The sequence below is a fragment of the Propithecus coquereli genome, unplaced genomic scaffold, assembly GCF_000956105.1.
Source record: "Propithecus coquereli isolate 6110/MARCELLA unplaced genomic scaffold, Pcoq_1.0 Scaffold232, whole genome shotgun sequence".
NCBI classification, from domain to species: domain Eukaryota; kingdom Metazoa; phylum Chordata; class Mammalia; order Primates; family Indriidae; genus Propithecus; species Propithecus coquereli.
In genome coordinates this window covers 1,392,499-1,414,687 of record NW_012147864.1, presented here as the reverse complement: position 1 = coordinate 1,414,687, position 22,189 = coordinate 1,392,499, and the positions used below count along the sequence as shown (strand labels likewise).

The following is a 22,189-nucleotide window of genomic DNA, read 5'->3' as shown; positions in this document are numbered from 1 at the left end:
AGAAACATTAGAAAATGCTGAATTTGATAGTAATTCACTGCAATATCATTTTAAGCATTAAAAAAGGAAGACCCAAGTGCCCATCAATACATGAGTGGATTAATAAAATGTGGTATGTATATACCATAGAGTTCTACTCAGCCATAAAAAAAATGGTGAACTAGTACCTTTTGCATTAACCTGGATGGAACTGGAGACCATTCTTCTAAGTGGAGTATCACAAGAATGGAAAAACAAGCACCACATGTACTCACCACTAAATCGGAACTAATTGATCAACACTTACGTGCACATATAGAAATAACATTCATTGGAAATCAAGCAGGAGGGAGGGGGGAGGAGGGGACGGGTAAATTCACACCTAACAGGTACAATGCACACTATCTGGGGGATGTGCACACATAACTTTGACTCAAACTGTACAAAAACAATGTATGTAACCAAAACGTTTGTACCCCCACAATATTCTGAAATAAAAAAAGGAAGATCTAGTGAAAATACATATTAAATTGGTAGCATTTGGGGAGGTTTTTTTTTCTTTTTTAAACAAAGACATTCTGAAAATTTGATGTGGAGAAATGCAAATAAAATTCCCATACGAGGTTGCATAAAGAATTATTCTTTCCCAAAAATACTTCTTTGTTTTTCAAATTAACAGAGAAAATATGATCATTCATGGGCATTTTCTTTCACCTATTATCTTGTTGACTTAAAATATACTCTAGCCAAAAGAACCGTAAAATCATCAATTCTAAATCTTTCATTTTATAAATAGAGCAATTGAGAGCCAGTTAGTTTCACTGACGTAGTTAAGATTTAAGTCAAGTTAGACTCGTATCTAGAATTCAGGTCTCCTGATTCTCAGTTCAATCAATGGTCTTTTCGACCTCTTGGACTTGTGTCTTGTCACTACATAATATCAAATTAAAAATATGAACACACACATATACAATATATATGTCACTCATCTAATTAGCCCTTAAATAAATTGCTCATTTAAAACATGTCAGATAAAACCTCAAGCTCTTCAGTAGTTGCCACTCTCCCATTAAAAGACTTCTGAAAGCACTATTTAAAAAAAAAAAGTACATTCATTCATTTATTCAACAACCTTCCAATAGGTATACAGCCTGCCTTAAGTACCTAGGTATGCACATACATTAATCATCCACTTCGAAGAGTAATATTTTAGAAGATGTCAAGAGTTATGAAAAATATGGCTCCTACTTTCAAAGAGCAGGATGACAATATAAGTTTGAAAAAGTGCAAATCATTTAGCTAGAAGTACCAATGAGAAACAAATTTCTACAGCATAACATTAGCTGTATCAAAACAATAATATTTGTTTGTTTCAATGCCAAATGGGAAAGCATAGCAAGGACTGAAGCCTCCCTTCCGCCTTGTCTCCAGGACGAGGGGCCTGGGCGGAGTTCCAGTTTGTTTTAAGGACGTCCTTGTTTCCAGCTGTGCTGCAGACCGTCCCTGCCCTCCCCGCCCCCTCTCTCCGCCCTCCCTCCGCTTGTCTCCACTCCTGCTACACAATCATCTTCTGCTCCCACTTGCCTTTCGTGCCGATGATGAACTTCAACTCGTATTTTCATCCCCAAAGGTGCTGATTAAGTTTGAATTTCCCCCCAAAAATGCATGCTTGGTTTTGATTGAATGCAATTTTATCACTTACTAAATTAAAAAGAGATCACTGATAATCCGTTAAAAAGTATTAATAATAAAGTCTTTATTACACATCTACTGTGTGTCTAGGAGAAATAAACAAAGCATTCCATTTCAGAAAAGAACATGGGCAACATCACAGAGAACTGGGGGAAGAACAAACACGACATGTTTAGGAGAAAACGAAACAGCCTCACTGGAAGAAGCAAGCTGCCCAGACAGGGAGGCTGTGTGCACGGCGGGGGAAGGACATGCACAGTGACAGGAGGCAACAGGCCTTGACACAAGGAGTTTCTAAGAGCAAAGTGCTGGACTGCTGAAATGCACTCCTAGAAAATCACACGGCGCCTATGAGGGTGAAATAACTTTCCAAACTAGTTCATCTCATCCCTGAATTGAAATATCCAGTATGGTGGTACCTTCCCATGAAAATCAGTTAAGAAAGAGAAGCTTAGGCAGAACTTCCTGTGCTCAGTCTCTCTCTTTCTCTGTTCTGTAGACAGACACGCGCTCAGGTACCACTCCTCTTTCTTCCACGGGTAAGACAACATTAGATTTGATGTCTTGATCTGCTTAGGAAGCTATGGGGAAAAGAGGCCTTTAAAAAACTAGATAAAGAAAGAATGAAAATTAAGAGAATGGGGGCAGTGAAGACAGAGAAGAAGGAATTTTCTTTTTCAAATAAGAAAGAGCAGCAGAGGATCAGGGTAATTGAAGATAATGAAGAACAGAAGAGAATCAACACCATAATGGGATCCTTTATTGAATTTCTATCCCCTCTACTCTCCATCCTGTGTCTGCAGCTGAAAGGCCCATGGTAACCCAGTCAACACGAAGCCACGTGGCCATGTGGGCATGGGGCGGGGGAATGACCCATGAGCTGCTTCTCCCTGACCACAGCTGTGCCCCGGGATGGAATTGTTCTGATCATCTCCCCATCGGACAGGCAGGCAGCCAAAAGATCGGAGACCTGAAAACGGATCACTGCATTTTGACTCGAGGCAGCCACCAATAAATGTGACAGAATATTTACACAATGTGGTCTAACAGCAGTCATGCTGAGAATGCTCCTGTGAAAATTGTTATGTTTCTCATGAAAGAAAAAAAATAAAGGTGACTCCTATGGTATTATCTGACTCTCACAGATTTTGTTTTTCAGTTTAGCTTGATCTTGACTGATGAAATAGCTCACCACTGTTTGAAAACCTAAAAACACCAAGCAGTTGAATGTATTATCATTTACTTAGAAAAAGCAGCCTTATATAGTAATAACATCTTCAAATTTAGAAGACCAGTGTGTGGGGGAGGAGGCTGAGGAGGGAACGAAATCCTCTTTAGCCTTTGCCAAAGGCCTCGCACAGAATTTTCCTGACTGTTCAGAGATGTGTGTCCTATATTTACTTACCAGGGACAATTTATTTTCTTTTATATTTTCAAAGCACTTGAAACGATTTTTTTCTCTTTGTGATGATTTCCATATGCTGTTTCCAATTAAAGGGTGATGGGTTATTCAGCGAGTGTGAGGCGACATTCTGAATCCGTTAAATGCCACCTCACCAGGGAGGGACCTGGGGGACTACAGGAGCCCTGCTGATGACATCAGGTCTCAAAAAGCATTGACTGGAAGACAGCAGATTTGCCTTGATTTCATTAAAGTTCGTTAAATAAAACTAGAATAACCACAACACAGTAACAGTAATTTTTAAAAACCCTTGAATGTTTCCTGTATAGTAAGTAATTTACATGTATAATTCCTAACCCTAAAAACAATCCTTGGAGATAGGTGCTATCACTATCCTCGTTTTACAAGTGAGGAAACTGAGGCACAGAAATTACGTGGTTGAAACAAGTCTACTCACTCTAAACAGAGCTGAACAGGATTATATGTAATTAATTCTTTAGACCTGGAAGCATTTCCTTTCAAAAATCTGTACTATTTTTAAGTGGTACAATCATTTAATTTTGTTTGGCCTTGTAAAATATATACTTTTAGGATCCATTGCCTTAAACTCATTAAACTGTGTAACAAAGAAATCTCGATTAGTGATTGACACTGCAGTTTCTGAAATGCCATATTTATCAAAAATGAAAACTTGCGCTCGATGAAAGAATCATTCCAAATTGTTCTATCTGGCTGTTGTGCTCTTGGTTTTTATTTATACAGCTGGAGGGCGAGGAATTGGATTGCTGCTTTTCTTAATTTCTGAAGAAAATAAAACTTACGTAGAAGACAATTACATCCTCCTCTAATTAGAATAATAAGAATAATGACAAACCCCTGTGCTGCATAATCACTGTGGGCCAGGTGATCGTCTTATTGTAGTACACAATCCTTACAAAGCCTGCAAGATACATCGTTAACTGGTTCTTTGGGTCTCAGATTCCTCACCTGTAAAACTGATTAATATCCAAGGTTTTTTACCTATAAAAGCAGCAACTTCATTACATAGTACCCCATTCACAGATGAGAAAACTGAGGCTCAGAAGAATGTGTTTAAATCTACACAGTGGTAGCCGGCATTGAAATGCTTTTTTCCTTTCAATGGGTCAATTTCTAAACAATATCTAAATAAGATCATGTCATTTTTGAAGGAGAACTGAAATTCAGACATACTAGAAAATATATTATAACAGAACTCTTTTTTGCCCTAGGCCTGACATCAAGCTCAAAATAAACAGGATGTACGCACTAAAGTCTCCTCAACACTCCTTAAATTCCTCCTCTCTCACTGGGAGAGTCAATTTCAGAGGAAGAGGAAAAATTACTTTAATATTATTTTTAACCAAACTTCCACATAAGAGGTGGCAGTGGTTATTCCTTTAAATAAAGTGCTCTGGAGACGAGCCAGGAGGCTGCTACATGTGGAAACTGGAAGAATGAAGAAGAAGTGGGAAGACACAGGTCAGAGTTGTTCTTGTAGAATCAGTATGTTAATCATCCAACAGTGAAAAAATAACCACATGGCCAGGGTTCTGAGGAGACAGAGCTTTTCATTGTCACCACTGAGAGAGACTGGACTTCTTATAACGATTTCTCGTGGAAATGTGTGCCGGCTACATCGGCGTCTTTACTGCTCCTTGAACAGACCAAACAGGCTTCTGTGTCAGGGCTCCTGCCCTTGTGGTACCTACGCCTGGAAGGTTCTTCCCCCACACAGCTAATGCGCCACCTGGACCCTTACACACATTCGCTTCCATCTACAAAATGAGAAGAAAGTAAGTGCTAACTAACATTTAACCTCTTTAATGTACGGACTGACCACGGCCCCTGCTCCAGTCTGGTCTGTGGGCTGGACAGTGACTACGTCCCACCGTCCTCAAGGTGCCCTCACCCAAAAGGGGACCTCCCAACTCGGCAGAGGGGCAAGGGGTTTCTCACAAGTTAGTTGTCCTTCAGCATTTTGCAGTATGTCTTACTGTGTCCGATTAGGTGACTTTCCACAGAAGTATCTAGTTCGGTAAGTCGACCCTCGCAAAATGACACGTTTTAAGATATTTCTGAAAGGAAACTATTAATGAAAGAGAACACGTTTCAAGTACAGGAGAACATCAAGAGTACGGCAGAGCTGACCCTTCCCTGTGTTCCTGCAGACATTCTTCCTCAGCCCTAGAGTGAGATTAAAAAACACTGCTACTTAACCATATGTGACAGGTAGGGAAAATATTCAAAATTATCCAGAAGATTATTTGGAATATGGATTTATAGCCACTGTTGTTACAGAGGAACTTTGCCTTATTGTGTCCTATAATGTTAGCTAGCGTCAGCGTGAAGCAGTCAGGAGTAGGAAGATACTTAAGCATCTGGAGCATGAAAAACTTCTAGATTTGTTTTTCAGCAGTGGTTGAGGTCAGGCGATACTCAATTTAAAACTTTACAGACTTTAAACCAAATGTAATGTTTAAAAAGATCTTCATGGATACAGTTAAAAATGGCTAAAATACTGAGACATTACCTGCTGGGTACAATGTTCACTAATCAAGTGAGGGTCACACAAAAAGCCCAGACTTCACCACTATCAACATATCCATGTAACAAATTTGCACATGTACCCCAAAATCTATATAATGTTTATAATGGCTAAAATAATAAAATATGGCAAAAAAACCAAGATGTATTTTTTTTAGCAAATACTGTTGAAGATACAAAGAAAAAAACATAAGGAAATTGGTATAAATAATATTAAAGCAAACCACACATTGGAGGAAGTTTGCTGTAAGGCTGGTTAAGGAACACATGTTTCTGGTGCATCTCAGATGGTGGCAATTTCTAGACTCTGTTTCAATACAGGTAAAGAATTACTTCTCTGGGGGTGCCATAGGAAAGATACTAGAGATAAATTCTCAAAGGTAAATGCATTTAATTCAAGAAAATCAATGTTTTAAAGCAAAACTGTATACATAAAATCATTGATAGAGCCCTTGGCTTTAACAGGAATTGACAAAAAAAGATCGTAAGGTAAGATCATGAAGGTGCCTTACATCAAATTCATTTAGTGCATTATTTGTAGGCAAGCTCACGCAACAAAACAAACTGCAGATAGAAGTGTGAACGCACTACAAGATGTCATCAATATGGTTAATTTTATACGAACACACACTTAAAATACTGGAACTTTTAGAACACGTTGCAATGATATAAGAAGTGAACAGGAAAAGCTTCTATGTCATAAAGAAATTTGTACCATTGAGGTTCAATTGTAGCTCTTGCAAATCCTTTAAAGAGTTCTAGAACTTAGGGATGTTTCACAGTTTTATTTAATAGATAAATGTTCCAAAGTTGTTGACCTTTGCTGGGATGACAAGTGGCTCTTAGTTTGCTGGTCACCTGACATATATTTTAGAATAATAAACATGATGTGTCCCCTAACAACAAATTGTTTTGAAAGCAACTTTTAAAAAAGAAATGAATGAGCATAGAGAATATTTTGAAAAGAGTTGTGGAAAATGTTTATAATTGGGTGATTTTCATCTAAAAATTATTTAAGTGTATTACTCTTTAAAATGTCATATCTGCACATTTAACTGGGAAAAAGAACTTCTAACTCCCTTTCATATCTTCCAGATAAAAAGTACAAGGGGGCTTTAATACTAAAATATAAAATTGTGGCCTATTTCAATTAGTTTGTAAGAACAAAAGGTGGACATCAGAAAAAGTTAAAATTCACTGGTCAAATTGCAACACAAATAGTTGCATTATTGGTTGATGAGAATGAAAAGTGATTATCAGCTAGTCATTTATTTCTTCACTGTGCACTACATGTGTTAAGAGATTATCTTTTCGGCTATGAGAGTCTTTAAACTGAAGTATTGAAATAAATTAAAATGTCACTAGACTTTTGAATCATTGTACTGCAGGGGGTCAGGCCAAGATTATCAAAATCATAAAGTCTGTCAATCATATTGTTCTCTGGTCAATGATAATAAAAATACTTTTTATACTATAAAGAAAGTAAAATAAAAACTAGTTTTAAAATATTGTTTATTTCATCTTTTATCTCATTCTTTAAAATTTTCTTTTTGGTATGTTTTACAGTCTATGTAAAATATTAGCGTAGCAGTAAATGTACATACAGACACTGTATTTCACATATGTACTCTCTATATGGAATATGCTCAAAATTGTTTTACATTACAGGCACAATCTAAACTTTTTGGACACCACCAGTCTAATTCAGACAACAGACGTGAGCAAAAGTTGCAGCTCAGGTGAGTGCCGTGTGTGACAGTGGGAACACAAAAAAGCCAGTGTTTATCTCTGGCTAGAAAATTGAGTCAAATCTCTCAGAAAACTGACTTTACTAGAGTTTTCCAGAATGAGTAAAATTTCTCCAGGCCAACTGGGGACGGAAAAGAGATGGACAAGCGTTCAGCTGAGGACACAACAGGGATGAAGCGGCAACAAAGGGAGAGGGTTTTGAGAGAACTGTGGTCTTTTCAAATGGCTAAATGCACTTTTGGGAGAGTGACAGGCGACGGGGCTGGACAGCGTGTCAGGGCCCAGAGCACAGAGAGCTTCCTGCGCAGGTGGCAGTGGGGAAGTGTGGCTTCAGCATCTCACTGGCCTCTGTCCTGATCTCGCTGTGTATTAGCTGTGCAACTTTCAGTGGTTTACTTAAGTTTTCTAAGCCTCAGTTTCCTCCTCTGTCAAAAAAAAAAAGAAATAGTAGCAACATTACAAATGAAATAATTCATAAAGCACTTGACCCATTGTCTATATCTAATAAGATAAAAACAATGTTAGGGTTATTTTGATAACAATGATGGGAGCCTTGGAAGTATTTTAAGCAGTGACATAACAGGTGATTTAAAAAAGTCTCCCTGGCAGCTCTCTGCAGCATGACCCCGAGGAATGTGAAACCAGAAGCACGAAGACCAGTTCTGGGCCCGCACAGTTAACTAAGAACAGCCAGCCGAGCAACGAGGCCCAGCTGAGGTGGCGGGAGGAGGATACAGGGCCGGAATGGGGTAGGGGCCACAGGGGGAGGCAGAAGTCACTACCCGGGATGCCGTCCTAGTGTGTGGGTCGCACAGCCCTTAATAAGTTCGCCTTTAAAATGTCCTCAACTGCATGATAAAATTCTCAAAAATGGTCAGATGGTAAAAAGTTTTTGCTTCAAAAATAGAGTAACATGGCATTGTTTTTAAGAAGACATTGGAAATCTTAAGAAAAAAAAATCAAAGAAAAATTATCCTTTGGAACACAGAATTATGAAAGTTTCGGGTCTGTTTCTATTTTATTTCCTAAATTATTTGTTCTGGAAATAAACGTTTCAAATAGAGTGATTTGACATTAATTTTAATAAGTGAAATTACACTGAATGTCAGAACAAAAAAAAAGCAGGTTTGCTTTAAGGGATCACAAACATCTCTCCACCACGATCTGTTGAGATGTCTCTTTCCCTCTTAACTGGCTGTTGGAACTACACTAGACCCAAAAGTGACAGGTGTAGGAGCTTATAACACAAACCCTGGAGCCAGACTCTCTAGGTGTGAACCCCAGCTCTGACCCTAACGACACATGTGACCTGGAGAAATCACTTAACCTTCGTGCCCCTGTAATGGGATCTTAAGAGGGGGTAACCTCAGAGTTCTCTCATTATATTTAAAAGTTGATTCAAGAAATGGCTGGCACCCAGTGAATATCGTATGTGAGTTTCTTAAATAAAATTATCTCTAGAATATACTATTAAAGGCGAGAAGATGTTTGGGGGGAAATGACAGCCATTGATAGTTATTACAGATTCCCTAGAAAGAAATTATGTATCCTAAAAAGGTTAAATTCAAGCATGGTAAGTTTTGACAAAGTGGACGAAGGAAGAAGGGTGAAAGAATGCGTATTGTCTAGGTAAAATCAGATAAAACATAAATCCATAATAATTCTGTTCAGGAAGACTCACTCTTCACAATGTTATCAATCCAGTATCCACACTGCTTCCAAGTAAAAGGAGAAGCTAGTCATGGCTGAGTAGGATTATGAAAACCAAACACCGATGGTTAGGAAACAATTATTAATATTTCTTCATAATCTAGAGACATAATTTTTCACTCACAGTGTTTCAAATGGTAAATCCACCACATTTTTAGTTCATCTATCTGAAACACGCCGGATTTATATGCTAGTTAGGAAAGCTACATCCAATAATCTGCCCCATGGCAGATTCCACAAAAGATTCCACAAGGACTTTGAATCCACCAGTTTGTTGAGCATCTGGCCACCTCTGCTTTTTAAAAATAAGAAAAGAATAATGGATAATTCAGAAAAGTAAAGCGCCTAAAGGAATCCAATACCATAAATATGTTCTCATCGAGGTTGCCAAACAATGAAATATCCCTCAAAAAAGCAAATGTTATTTTGTTTCTCAGATGAGGCTGTTAACTTCAGAAAGTTGTTTACTCTTTAGAATTGTTTAATTCAGAAATTCTTCATTTGCTTTCACAAATACCTCATGGTATTTTGTTTCATCATGAATCTGTTAGAATAGAGACCATAAACATATTGGAGTCCATATATTTATCAGGTTTATTGACAAGTAAACTCGTTCCCTTTCTAGCCTTTGTCTCATGGCACATTGTCTTGCAGGTGCCTTTCCTGTAATCCTTTATTTCAGGCCAATTGAAAGAAGAAATTGTTATCAATTTTTTTTTTTTGGACAAGGTCTCACTCTGTTGCACAGACCATTGTGTAGTGGCATGATGGCATGATCATGGCTCATTGCAACCTCCAACTCCTGGGCTCAAGTGATTCTCCTGCCTCAGCCTCCAGAGGAGCTGGGACTACAGGTGTGCACCACCATACCCGGCTAATTTCTCTATTTTTTGGTAGAGATGGGGGTCTCGCCATGTTGCCCAGGCTGATTGCAAACACCTGGGCTCAAATGATCCTCCTGCCTCTGCCTCCCAAGATGTTGGGATTACGGGCATGAGCCATCACGTTTGGCCTCTTGTTATCAATTTTTGTAAGGGTTAATCTTAGACTTGGTGAGATTCTATTTCATACAAACCCTGTATTGAAGTAATTGCAATTTTCAGCAATACTAATTGATAGCCTGCTCTCTTTATCCAGGCTGCTGCAGGAGAGTAGCATGATAGCCCTGTTAGAGGGAGAAAATTATATTTAGACTGTTTTATATAATTTTTTTTTGGCAAACTATTTTTTCAGGATCAGTTTTTTTCATCTATAAACTGAGAGTAGGAAAAATGTGTTAACCCAACTGATGTCAAAAGAGATAATATATGTTAACATACTTGGAAAATTATAAGATAGACACATATGAAATATTTTTAGTATGCGTTAGCTTATGTTCTTGAACACTTACTAACTGACAGAGGGAAGTTAAATTATTTTGGAAGCTACATCTATACTTTAAGACCATTACTATCAAAAATATACAGCATATCCACTTAGGTATAATGTGTATGTCACAATGACATTGCATACTGAGTTGCCCGTTTGGCGAGGCAGGGATCCTTGCATTTCCCGTGGAGGAGTGACTATCATGGAAGGTAGCTGGATTGGAGCCCTCTTGCTAGGACCCTACCCAGAAAGGCCAAACACTTAGCCAGGGGCTGGCATCTGGATGAACCACTGGGCTTGGAGGGGTACAAAAGAGACTGGGTAGAAGCCTGATTTCTGTGTTAGGGGTCTAGGCTCGGGCAAGGCCCTTCAGGGCTCCTGGAAGAAGCCGTACATATGTCCCAGCATTTAGACACCAGCCATACAGAGGACATTAATGGTCACCCAGCGTTAACCAGAGACGTACAACCACCAAAGAATAGAGAAGTGCCACCTCATTTTGTTATGAATAAATATAGCTATCTTCCCCTTCCCTCTCCAATCTTTCCTCCTTCCTCACCCTTGAGGGGCCAGAGGGAGCAGGGTAAAGAGCAGACAACCGTCCTCCCCATGCCAAGCCCTGGAGCCACAACCTGGCCACGGCGACAAGGAAGAGAGTTTGGAGTCAGATTTTGGATTGAAGCTTTAATGGAACTGGACAGCGTTAATAACCAGAAACTACCAGCAATACATGGGATCTGCCCAGAGAATTTTTAAGGGCAGGGTTTGTTTTTATCATGGTTGAAAACAATTACTGGGAAAAATGAGACAGTTTCATGTCTATAACTAAATGAGTTGACACTCATCAAAAAAATCAGTTACATCACAGAGGTTCATATTATCAATCACACCTACTTATACGCTAGTCCCGAAAACCTATCACCAACGCATGGGACTTACATTGATGAGCACATCGAAGCTACTCTTTCTACGTAGAAAGAATGAAAATTTGATTTTGGTCCTAATAAGAATTGTAAACTACTCCCCTCTCCCTTCTTCCTCCTCCTCCTCCTCCTCTTCCTCCTCCTCCTCCTTCTCTTCCTCCTCCTCCTCCTTCTTTTTTAATGTGAATCAGTACTTGAGCAACCTGGAATGCTTTTTCCCCGTTAGGCAGACGCATGCTTTCAGTTAATCTAGAGAGGTGTTTGTAAAACAATCCTGTCAGAGCCTGGAACTCTCGGTTTAGAAGTACTCTGAACTTTTATTAGGTATTAAATTAAGGTAATTGCTGTTTATAAAGCAAGTCATATTATCATATTCTCCCTCTCTCTGTCTCTCTCCCCTGCATTTTTCTCCGGTTTTATTCTCCCTGCCCTCCCCCACCCCTTCCACCCGCTCCCTGTATAAAAGCACCAGACAGGCCAGCAAGCCCACTGACAATGACACCAACTGCCAGGCAACACTCGCCAGTCTCCCCTTCCTGCAGGCACCTCTGATCCTACAGTGATCACTGTGGGGCTTCCCAACACCTCCTCTTTTTCCCCCCGCCGGCCCACCCGTCTTGGCTTCTGAAAAGGTAAATCCTCCCACCACTAATTATGACCTGTTCAAAGTGCTAAGAACTCAGACAATTCTTGGCCTTTCCCCGGTCTTCCTCTTAATTTGGCTGGGAAAAGGGACAGCAGGGAAATTCCGAATGGACATATTGTGCCACCTCCTAGTAGTCCTGTGGGGACATGTCTGCCCTCAACTTCCTTTCTTTTTTTAATCTCTACTTGACTTTTAGTGACAATCACAGAACCTCGGAGCAGCAAAGAATCTTAGATGATTGATGATGATTTCATGAACCAGCAAAAATATATATATATGTAAAACATATATATATTCATATATATATTCTTTTTTAAGTTTTATTTTATTTTTGATTGGCAAATGATAGTTGTACGCATTTATGGGGTACAATATGATGTTTCGATACATGTACACATTGTGGAATGATCAGATCGGGCCAATTAGCATATATATCACCTCCAATATGTATCATTTCTTTGTGGTGAGAACATTTTTTAGATTCTCTCCTTCAGCTATTTTGAAATGTATATTATTATTGACTGTAGTCGCCATGCTGTGCAATAGAACACTAGCATTTATTTGGCCTCGACTTTCTATAGATGCGGGCGTGAATTTTGACCACACGTCAAAATTAAATGTTTAGAATGTGTGTTTATAAATGCTGATGCCCACAGCGAACCCCATGCCAATTAAACAGGGTTGGACACAGGCCACGGCATTTCTTTTTAATTAATCTTTCCTTTTGGGACCACCTTAACCTACCTTTATCCTGTCAGGCACCTCTTTTCACCAATAAGGAAGAATAAAAATCAAATCCCATCATTTTTTGTGGCTTAATCTTTGGCAAACAACTTAGCCTTAGCCTTTCCGTGCATCCATTTCCTCATCTTTAAAATGAGGATATTTTTCAAGTTTACTTCTTAGTTTTGAGGAACGTTTGAAGAGATAATAGCTGCAAAGCACGTGGAACATTTCCTGGTGTATGGCAAGGGCTTAATTCATGCGAGTTACATATGTGCTGTGTCCAGATAGTGGCAAAGTTCATGCATCATCAATATTTTATCTCACTGTCACCTTTCAACAAACAGTGATCTGTCTTAAAACATGCAATTCCAAGATAAGGATTTTTTATAACACTTGCATAATAGATTTACCTAGCGCACACTGACTTCTACAAATATACCTGTCTTTAAAATTTCGAGAAAGGGCTCAAAAAATCAACAAAGGATTAAGTGCTTAGGCATATTTTCTAATAGAGATATCACTAGCTTCCCATAGGAAACATTTATTCTCAAATATACACATTCAAATACATTAAAAACCTTTCCCCCCCTTTAGAAATACCTATGTTTCTGGAATTATTCTACTTGAAACATTTTAGAAACCTCACTAATAGCACTAAGGGAAAAGAATTATATTATTTGAAATGTGCTTTGCCTAAATAATACATTTTTATTCAGAGCTTTATAGAGTGCATATACAGTAATAGACAAGAATTGTTAAATCCATTTCTGTCTCATAAAATGAATGATTATATCATCTCAATTTTAATAAGCAATTATTTAAAACTTTGAATTAAAATTCAATAGGAGAATAACTATTATTGTGGTATGTAAGGTGTGAAGAAAAATTTAATATAGTTTCCAACTACATTAAAATGTGTAAAGGATAAACAATTCGTATATTTCTTTGTTGATTATTTTCAAAATGTGAGTAATTTTTGAATTGTATATAAGCTTTGTTTGGAAAACAAAAATTTCTAACCACTTTTTGATATAATGATTTTCTAAAGTGATTTGCCAAGAGTATATCCAAAGACAGCTACGTAAGTGCATGTCCCAAAAGAAAGAGTTTTGTAGAGTAAAAGCGCTAACACTCTTTTTATAAGGCTGTCCGCACACACACGATGGGGTTTTATGTCTGGATAATTTTTCCTGTGGATGATCTCTTGAAAATACACTCTGCAGAGGATCATCCTACGACTCAGCATTAGAAATGTTTGCTTTCTGTGACATATATTTAGAATATAAATAAAAGATTTATATAAACGTTCAAAAATCAGGCCTATGTTACTGATCATTTGGGCCTTTAAAAATTCCATTTATTTTTTGAAACAAAACAGAATTTTTTGGCATTGAGCTTCAATGTCAATGAAAAATTTTGATTATTAATATTTCTGTTAGTTATTTCTAAAATTTGGGGTTTATGTACAGTTCAACCAGCCAACCAAGTACTAAAAATGTCTGAACACATCTCGAAAGTGACTAAACATGTCACCAGAAGGATATTTATTGAGAATTATAAAGTTATTCAATTTCTGATCATCCTTAATAACATTAGACTAGTTTTTCTTGTGCTCTTTTAGCCTATTAGATTTTCCATTCTATATGGCATTACGGAAAGTCTAAATACTTAAATATTTCACAGGTCAAAATCTGTTATTGTCTATAGAACTGCTTTATGGTATTCCCATTTTAAGGGGCATGGCTCAAACGCTGGCTGAATTTTTTTTTTTAATATTTATTTTCCTTAATTCCCAAGTTAATCCTTTGCATGTTCTTCAAAACTGTGAGCATTTCGTTTGCCAGCAACCATCCTCCGGCTCAGCTTTCTGCCTCTTTCCTTGCACCCTCCTACTTGGAGGTGATTCACCTATTAAGCTATCGCCAATCTTTACAAGAGGAAAAGTGTACGCCCAAGCAAAATCCACTTCACCTTGAACTTAACAAGAGACCATTACTAGAACTGAATTGACTTAATGGTTTAAATGAAATACAGTGATCCTAGTGTGGTTATGGCCTTGACAACACAGAAAGTGACAAGCATTTTTGCTCCAACAGCTTTCTGGAACAAATAATGCTGGTATAAAAAATTGAATATAATAACTTGAACTAAAAAAAAAATAGGCATTGCCACAGTAATTTAGAACTTATATTTTCTTTAAAAGGCTCTTTAGTTTCTTTAATTTACAGATAAAAAGGAAAAAGGTAGACTGTAGACTATAGTCTCTCTCTCTGTCTCTGTCTCTGTCTCTCTGTCTCTCACACACACACACACACACACACACACACACACACAGCAAATGAGACAGGAAGGCTGAGGCTTTTGCCTAAGGCCAGGCTGCAAGTTAGATCAGAGCTGCAATTAGAACCCAAATCTCAGTAACTGGAGCCAGCCAACTGCTATTCTAGACTCAGAGCAAATCTCCTTCAGTGTCACGGATTATATATACGCTGAATTAGGCACTCATATTTTATCTGACGTTGCCTGCCATTCACTCCTAAAGAAACCTAATGAAATCACCTTCCTGATCCTTTAATCACTCTACCAGTTCCAAGCCAAAGACGCGAGGCAAGTTACTTAAACTCTCTGGGCTCTTTCCTCATCTAAAATTAATGGGTTGAACTGGAGACCTCTGAGGAACTTTCCAGTTTTAAAAACTCTGCTTTTTATCTCCTGTTTCATGCTTCTTTCTTGATGTTTGCAATTTTCACTAGGGGGCAGGATTCCACCATTGCATTATGAAAGCGCTTTCTGACGGACGCCTGGGAGCAGAAAATTTCAAAGAAACTCCTTTCTTCAACATCAAACATTTTTTTGAAAGTAAAAGCCAAAGGGAAAGAATAAATACAAAAGCAGTGGCCCATATATTTCATAAAGATCTAGACCCATTTTTAATGTAAGTATAAAATAGAGATTTAATCTCATGTTCTCACATTTTCTTTCATACACTACAATTTGCAATTTAATATTAAAATCAGGTAAAATTTGCTTAGTTTCATGTCTTTTAAAATTATTTTAGTTGAATGCCAGTTACACAATAGCAGATTTCCTTGAGCAAACTGGTAGCGTAAGCAACTAAATGGCAACAAAAGCACAAAACATTTTAAATAGCTATTAGGTGCATTACAAAGTTACTCCTAGTTACAATATATTTTGAGTATCTTTGAAATTATCTTGAGTTCTTCACTGGATGAGTACACATGATGGAATACAGTACTTGGATTTTTGCATTTATTTGTCAAATCCTTAAAAGTGTATTCTTTTAAATAGATTTTGTGGCATTTCATCATACTTTAAAACTTATTGCCCAAAATTGGCCTTTTTATGAATGCTGCATAATAAACGTGACCACCAACACCTTATAAGAGTCCCCAAAATAGCCAAGCGGTTATGCTGAGTTGAGCATTGCTCCTCTGCCAGAGCCAAGCAAAGTGACATGAAACAATAGCTCAAACGAACATTCTAACCTTGCCTCCAAGAAACGTTCCCCAGTGTCTTGCTGGTTGTCAAAAGAACATGATTCACTAGGCTCTTTCAGCTGATAAATATGGCGCACTTTCCCCTCTATCAATTGCAATTACACATGATTTTACATTACTCTGAAAAGTTTCTTAGAAAACAAGCCATATCCTAGAAAAATTCGACGCCAGCCCCAAAATCAAACCCCTTAACAGACGTCTGCATCAGAACTTGAAAAAACTAGCAACAGGTTGGATTCATTGACTCCTTCCCAGCACAAAGCAGTGATACCTCGTTTTCCCCCGTCCTACCTTTGCCACTTGCAAGGGCTGCTTCTGCTCTTTGCCACCTTGCAGTCGGAACCCCCAGGGCGCCCCGCCAGTCATGGAAATGCAGATAAAATCCCCGGTGCCCATTTTCTCCTTTCAGTTGGGCAGCATGAAGAGCTCGAAGAGACAGACGACGGACGGCGCTGGCGTGGCGCTGAGGATGTGCACTGCGCCGCGGCGCCGCCAAGGACGCAGGATCGAGGCGCGCAGAGCCGCCGCGCCGCCGCCAGTTTCCTCCGCTAATGGCATCGTCCGCGAGGAGCAGAGGCGCTCGGCACCGTCCGGACCGGCCCCCTCCTGCGTCACGCTCTTCGCTCAGCCCACCTGCAGCGAAAGGAAAGCGGCCACACGGGAGTGTCCCCACTGGGGGCGAGATGGGGGCGGGGGACGGGAGGGAGGGCAAAAGTTCCCTTGCACTAACACATTGAACTCCAGCACTGAAAAAAACCAAGTATGATTGGAAAACTTGCGTTTAACAATTCTGTGAACAGTAGAGGACACATGAACGTTTTAATCTTCATGCCATGAGTGACATCCTAAAATCTGAGCTCTGAGAATTCAGCTCCTAGAGGATTAAATTCTCTCAAATAAATGTTTTGAGAATTACCACGTTGTTGAACGAAACAGACAAAAGGGAGTTAAAGTGGGTTAAATTATTATTTTTCTGTCTGCAGCCTGCAGAATTAATCCCATAAGAGGAGGAAATAAAAGAAAGCCTAAACATTTATTTTTTTAAAACCTCCTACTATGAAAAGTACCTTTCTGAGCTATGATATATATTTAGAGAAGGTGGGGGAGGAGGAGGAGGAAGAAGAGCTGGGAGAGAGAATGAGAATATGAATTTTCCCCTGGAAACGAATTCTTATAACATCTATTGCATGGTTCCGGGTATTTTAAATTTAAATAAGTATTTCATTTTCTTCCTTGCTGCTGATCTTAGATCTGAATCTAACCGTCAACTGGATACAATGTCACCTACAAGTTTCTTATTTTATAGCATCTCATGATGTGTCGTTGTGAATCTGGGTGGTCCAATATAAAAGTGGGTTTTATGTGTTCCAAAGTATTTTAATGTTTTCAATCTGAATATAAGCTACCAAAAACGTACAAATGGAACATTTTTATTTTCCCATAATATTTTCCATAACATTCATCCACATAAAAACACACTAAATAAAGAAGAGCCTGGGATAGTTAGCTTGTGTTACTTGTAGTACCAGACAAAAGTGACTTCCAGACACGTTGCCCGTGTCAGTACTAGGAAGCTCTATTCAGTGAGTCCTCATTTAATATTGTCTGTAAGTTCTTGAAAACTGTAGCTTTAAGCAAAATGACAAATAATGAAACCAAAACCACAGTCTAATTGATATAAACAAGAGTTAAGTTCCTGTGGCCTATTTCTAGTCACAAAACATCACCAAACTTCTAAATAAAAACCAAGACATTTCGAACATTAAACATTGACATAAATGTGAGCTATGCATACATTTAAGAATGATTAATAAAAACAAGTAAGATATCAATTACCCAAATTTTGGTGACTCAGCGAGTGACACCCGTCACAATGGTGGTAGGTTTGATCAAGGAATAAATAGTTGCGGAGCCTCTCCTCCTGCTGGTCTCGAACTCCTGAGCTCAAGTGATCCTCCCACCTCAGCCTCCCAGAGCGGTAGGATTACAGGTGTGGGTCACCTTGCCAGGCCTGTCCAGTTCATTTATAGTAATGAGGTCCTCAGTAGGACGATAAGGAAAAAAAACAAAAACAAAAACTCCCTTATTCAGTTACAGAAAGAGCCACAGTTCAGTCATAGGGCTAGTTTTAGGATATGTCATACGCAAAATTGTATTGCCTGTCTTCCAGTGGTTGTATTTCTAGTTTATTTTTAGTTTTTCAATAGATGTCACACAAAATTAGGATTTTGACTTTCAACAGTGATTAATTTGTGGTTTTTTTCCATAGATAAAATTAACGCTTTTTAGATTGTTATAATTTAGTTGGCCCTCTTTCGATATTTTTATTTTTTCTACATCACTCTTCCTACCCCCTCTCTTACTTCATAGCTCCACAAGGTGAAGCTATGTCTGCTTTGCCCTTAGGCTTCTAGAAGCTAATAGTGTTAAAAATAGATATTTACATTTATCATGTCAAAATGAACATTTAAACAGTTGCAACAGTGGTATTTCAAATTCCTAATAAATAGAATCAATAATGTCAGTGGATTCCTGGGTGAAGCTTTATATTGGAGCCAAATTTTTAAGTTGGGAATGACTTTTAACTTATTAAGCAAATGTATAGTATAAATTGCCCCTTTTTTTGCACCAAAATATGTTTTCCAGACTAAATCACAGTGTGCTGTCAATAGGTCACAGACTTGCTACCTACTCTGCCTTTAAAAACCTGCTCTTATTCATTCATTTAACAAGTGTTTATTATTTATTTCGGGCATTATTCCAGGCACAAAGGCTACAGAAATTAACAAGTCAAACAAGGTGCAAGCTCTACACGTGCATATTCCAGCAGCCAAGACAGACAATAAATGCAAATAACTGTATGTTTTGTCATATGGTGGCAAAATAAAGCCGCAGTGGGGTGAAGATGGAGGGAGTTTGGCTACTACAAGGGAAGCTTTCTGTCACGTGGTGGTGATGTTTGAGCAGTGACCTGTGTTGTTGCAGTGGTGGCGGTTGTCACAGATTTCAATCACAGAAATATTTTTGAACAAGATACTGACTATATATACTTTTCAGAGGCAGCACAGGTAGGGGTGAGGGATGGGGCTTGGCGTGAAGTCAAAGCCCAGCTCTGCTGCCTTGGGTACATCTTGTCTGTTCTGAATGTCAATATTCTCTTTTGAGGTTGCTATGAGCCATACATGAGATATTTTTAAACACCTGTTTTTAAACAAGTTCCTGACACATAATAACTGCTTAATAAATCTTTCCTTTAAGTCCTCCCTTTGCCATCAGACGGTCCTTTCCGATTGGAATCCAAGCTGCCTCTGAAGGGGAAGGACCCCAAGCTAATAGCTGAGAGTTTCTGGAAGGAAATAGCTTTTCCTGGCAGGTCAGCGCAGCAGGCTTCCATAGAGTGAGTAGTTTCCTAGAAAATTACTAATTATCACAAGGCTGCCGGCAGTCACTGAGCAGAGAAAGTCAAATGGCCGCCCCTGAGTTTGAAGAATAAGAGGTCGGCTGACTGGACGTCATGACCCTTCCCAACTCAGCAGCAGGCTTGGGAAGGAGGCCTGGGTCTGCGTTCCGGCTCTGCCCGGCCCCAGCTGTCACCTGGGCTCTCTGTGCCTCCGTTTCCCCAGGTGTGGAAAAGAAAAGGCTGCTGTGAGGAACAGATGAGGTAAGTTGACGCTCACACGCTGCGAGAATACAGGAGCTACTCAGCTCGTTTCTGTTGTATTGTCGATGTTACTGTTGTTAGTAGGGACTTACCACTGTTTTGATTCAGGATGGTTCTCACAGGACCGTGCACGAGTAGGAACGCCGCCCTACTCTGGAACAGAGCTACGGAATGAGCTAGGTAACCATGGCTGGGACTTCATCTCGGCTCTCCTAATCCCCAGCATCTATTACATAAAATGGGGCCAGAAACCTACTAGGAGCTCGAAAATGTTTGCTGACGAATTAAGTCCTATCACCTGATTGTGAGTTTTTCCCACTGTATTGCACACCCAGGCTTAATGGAATTGCCGAACCAGATGGAGACTTGGGAGGTTTTCTTTTTTCCTGCCTTTCAAATAGAGGAACCTCCTGAACTTCCAACATGATCAGTGACCAATTTATTATAATAGGCCCCAGGCTTCGAGTTATCTGAATGCAATCACAGGTTCTTTGTAAATAAACATGAGAAGAAGCTGCATAGAATCAAACTGAATTCAATGGAAACGCTAACTGGCAGATTTAAACTAACGTGTTAAACCTGGTTTGGACTTTATTTCCAGATTTCAACATTTATTGGCCAACAAGTTGAGTGATGAGAAATAATAATTTTTACATTTGTTATAACTTTCTCTTTGCAATCCTGAAGTGCTTATAAGCATTAAAGCCCCACCGCTTAAGGGTCATTTGCTAAAACTCTCTGGGGAGAGAGGAAAACAGCAGCCAGGTCAGCACACCTCCCGTGGTCATGCTGGGTCCCGTGAGAAAGCAAAGGGGACTCCAGCAGGGCGCACAGACACAGTTACACGGAGGTCATGCGGCCATTTCCCTGGCAACACTTTCAGGGGACTTTCCTGTATTTTGTTTTCCAGCACTTTGCCAGATCTGGCCTTAAATATCTCAAGGGACGTCCTTTCATTTTCCTTCTTTCTAACTTGGGTAATTACGCCAGCGTCTAAGAGCTCTGGATGCCAGGAAAAGTTTGTCTGTCATTCAGAATATGACTCCCAGATCTCTTCTCATCATTTCTAGTTATACTCCTCCTACAATCATCCTTTTGTTCTTTTTCAGTGCTGATGCTAGTAATGATTAGGGTTACTGGGAATAGGGTTATCATATATGACAGAGTCCTTTTCTGCAATCATTTAAAATGTCTTTAAAAAAATCTTTTCCCTTTCTAATGAAGAAGTAGATTTGTATATCAAAACGTTGAAGTGACGTTTGAGAAAGTCATCTGTTGTGTCAGATATCTCTAGAATTTCAAGGAAATGTAAAAAAAGTGTTTTGAAAGGCATACATTAACACGCATGAAAACTGGCACAGATTGACAATTTTAAAATGTAATGTTATGTTGTTATAGGAAAATTTAATTCACACAGGAAAGACTTAATGTACATTGTTTCTGATATATCTCATTTGTGAGCGCATTTTTAAAAATTCAACAATCACCCAAATTTAGATAATCAATTTGAAAAACTATAAAATCTAGACCAGGGTATTATATTTTTGGAGGAATAAAATGTTTTAACAAGTGCATCTAATTTTTTAAAAATACGTAAAATCCATCAACGCCATTGCACAAAAATTTCAAATAAGATTATGCCCCTTACTCCAACATTTTTTATTAAGTAGTTTTTTGTTTTTAAGGTAAAGGGAGGGAAGGAGTAGAATAGGTTACTGTCACTTTTTTTCCTATGAAGTGCACACTTTTATTCAAAGTTAAACATGACAGAACCTGACTGGAGGGAAATTTTCAGTCTAAAAGCAAAATCAGATAATGATCACTAAAACTGATTTCACTTCATTTTTTCCAAATCCGTCTTATCCTGCCTTAGTAATAAATGAGATCCAGATGTGGGAATGATGGGAGATACTTTGTTTTAAGCCTAATAAAGCAGAAGTATGCTTTCTAGTTAGTATAGCCATTCATTTGAAAAACAAATACTTTAGCTTCTTTACAAAATTCTTTTGGCTAAAGAACCCCTGGGGTATAAATAACTAAGGATTATCAATAGCCTTCAGGAGACACGTAAATAAATAATAGACGCTATCCAGGTACAGCGGCAACTCAAAACCATAAAATAACAGGTTCAGAGTTTCAAGTCATTTTTGTGTAAGGACTAGTAGGATTTATATAATAGTATGGCAAATGTTCTTTTGTCATAGAATTAATGGAACGACAAATACATAATATTCAAGATGCAAAATGAGG

The 22,189-nt window shown here is 38.7% G+C and overlaps 1 protein-coding gene across 2 annotated transcripts in view; it reads right to left on the bottom strand.

The window, feature by feature from the left end:
* Positions 1 to 16,674, bottom strand: part of SYNPO2 (synaptopodin 2) — a 152,243-nt gene extending 135,569 nt beyond the window's left edge. For both annotated transcript variants that reach the window (XM_012645490.1, XM_012645491.1), the window contains exon 1: positions 16,570 to 16,674. In XM_012645490.1, the coding sequence (XP_012500944.1) occupies positions 16,570 to 16,674 (105 nt within the window). The remainder of the gene's footprint in view (positions 1 to 16,569) is intronic.
* Positions 16,675 to 22,189: the final 5,515 nt, after the last annotated feature.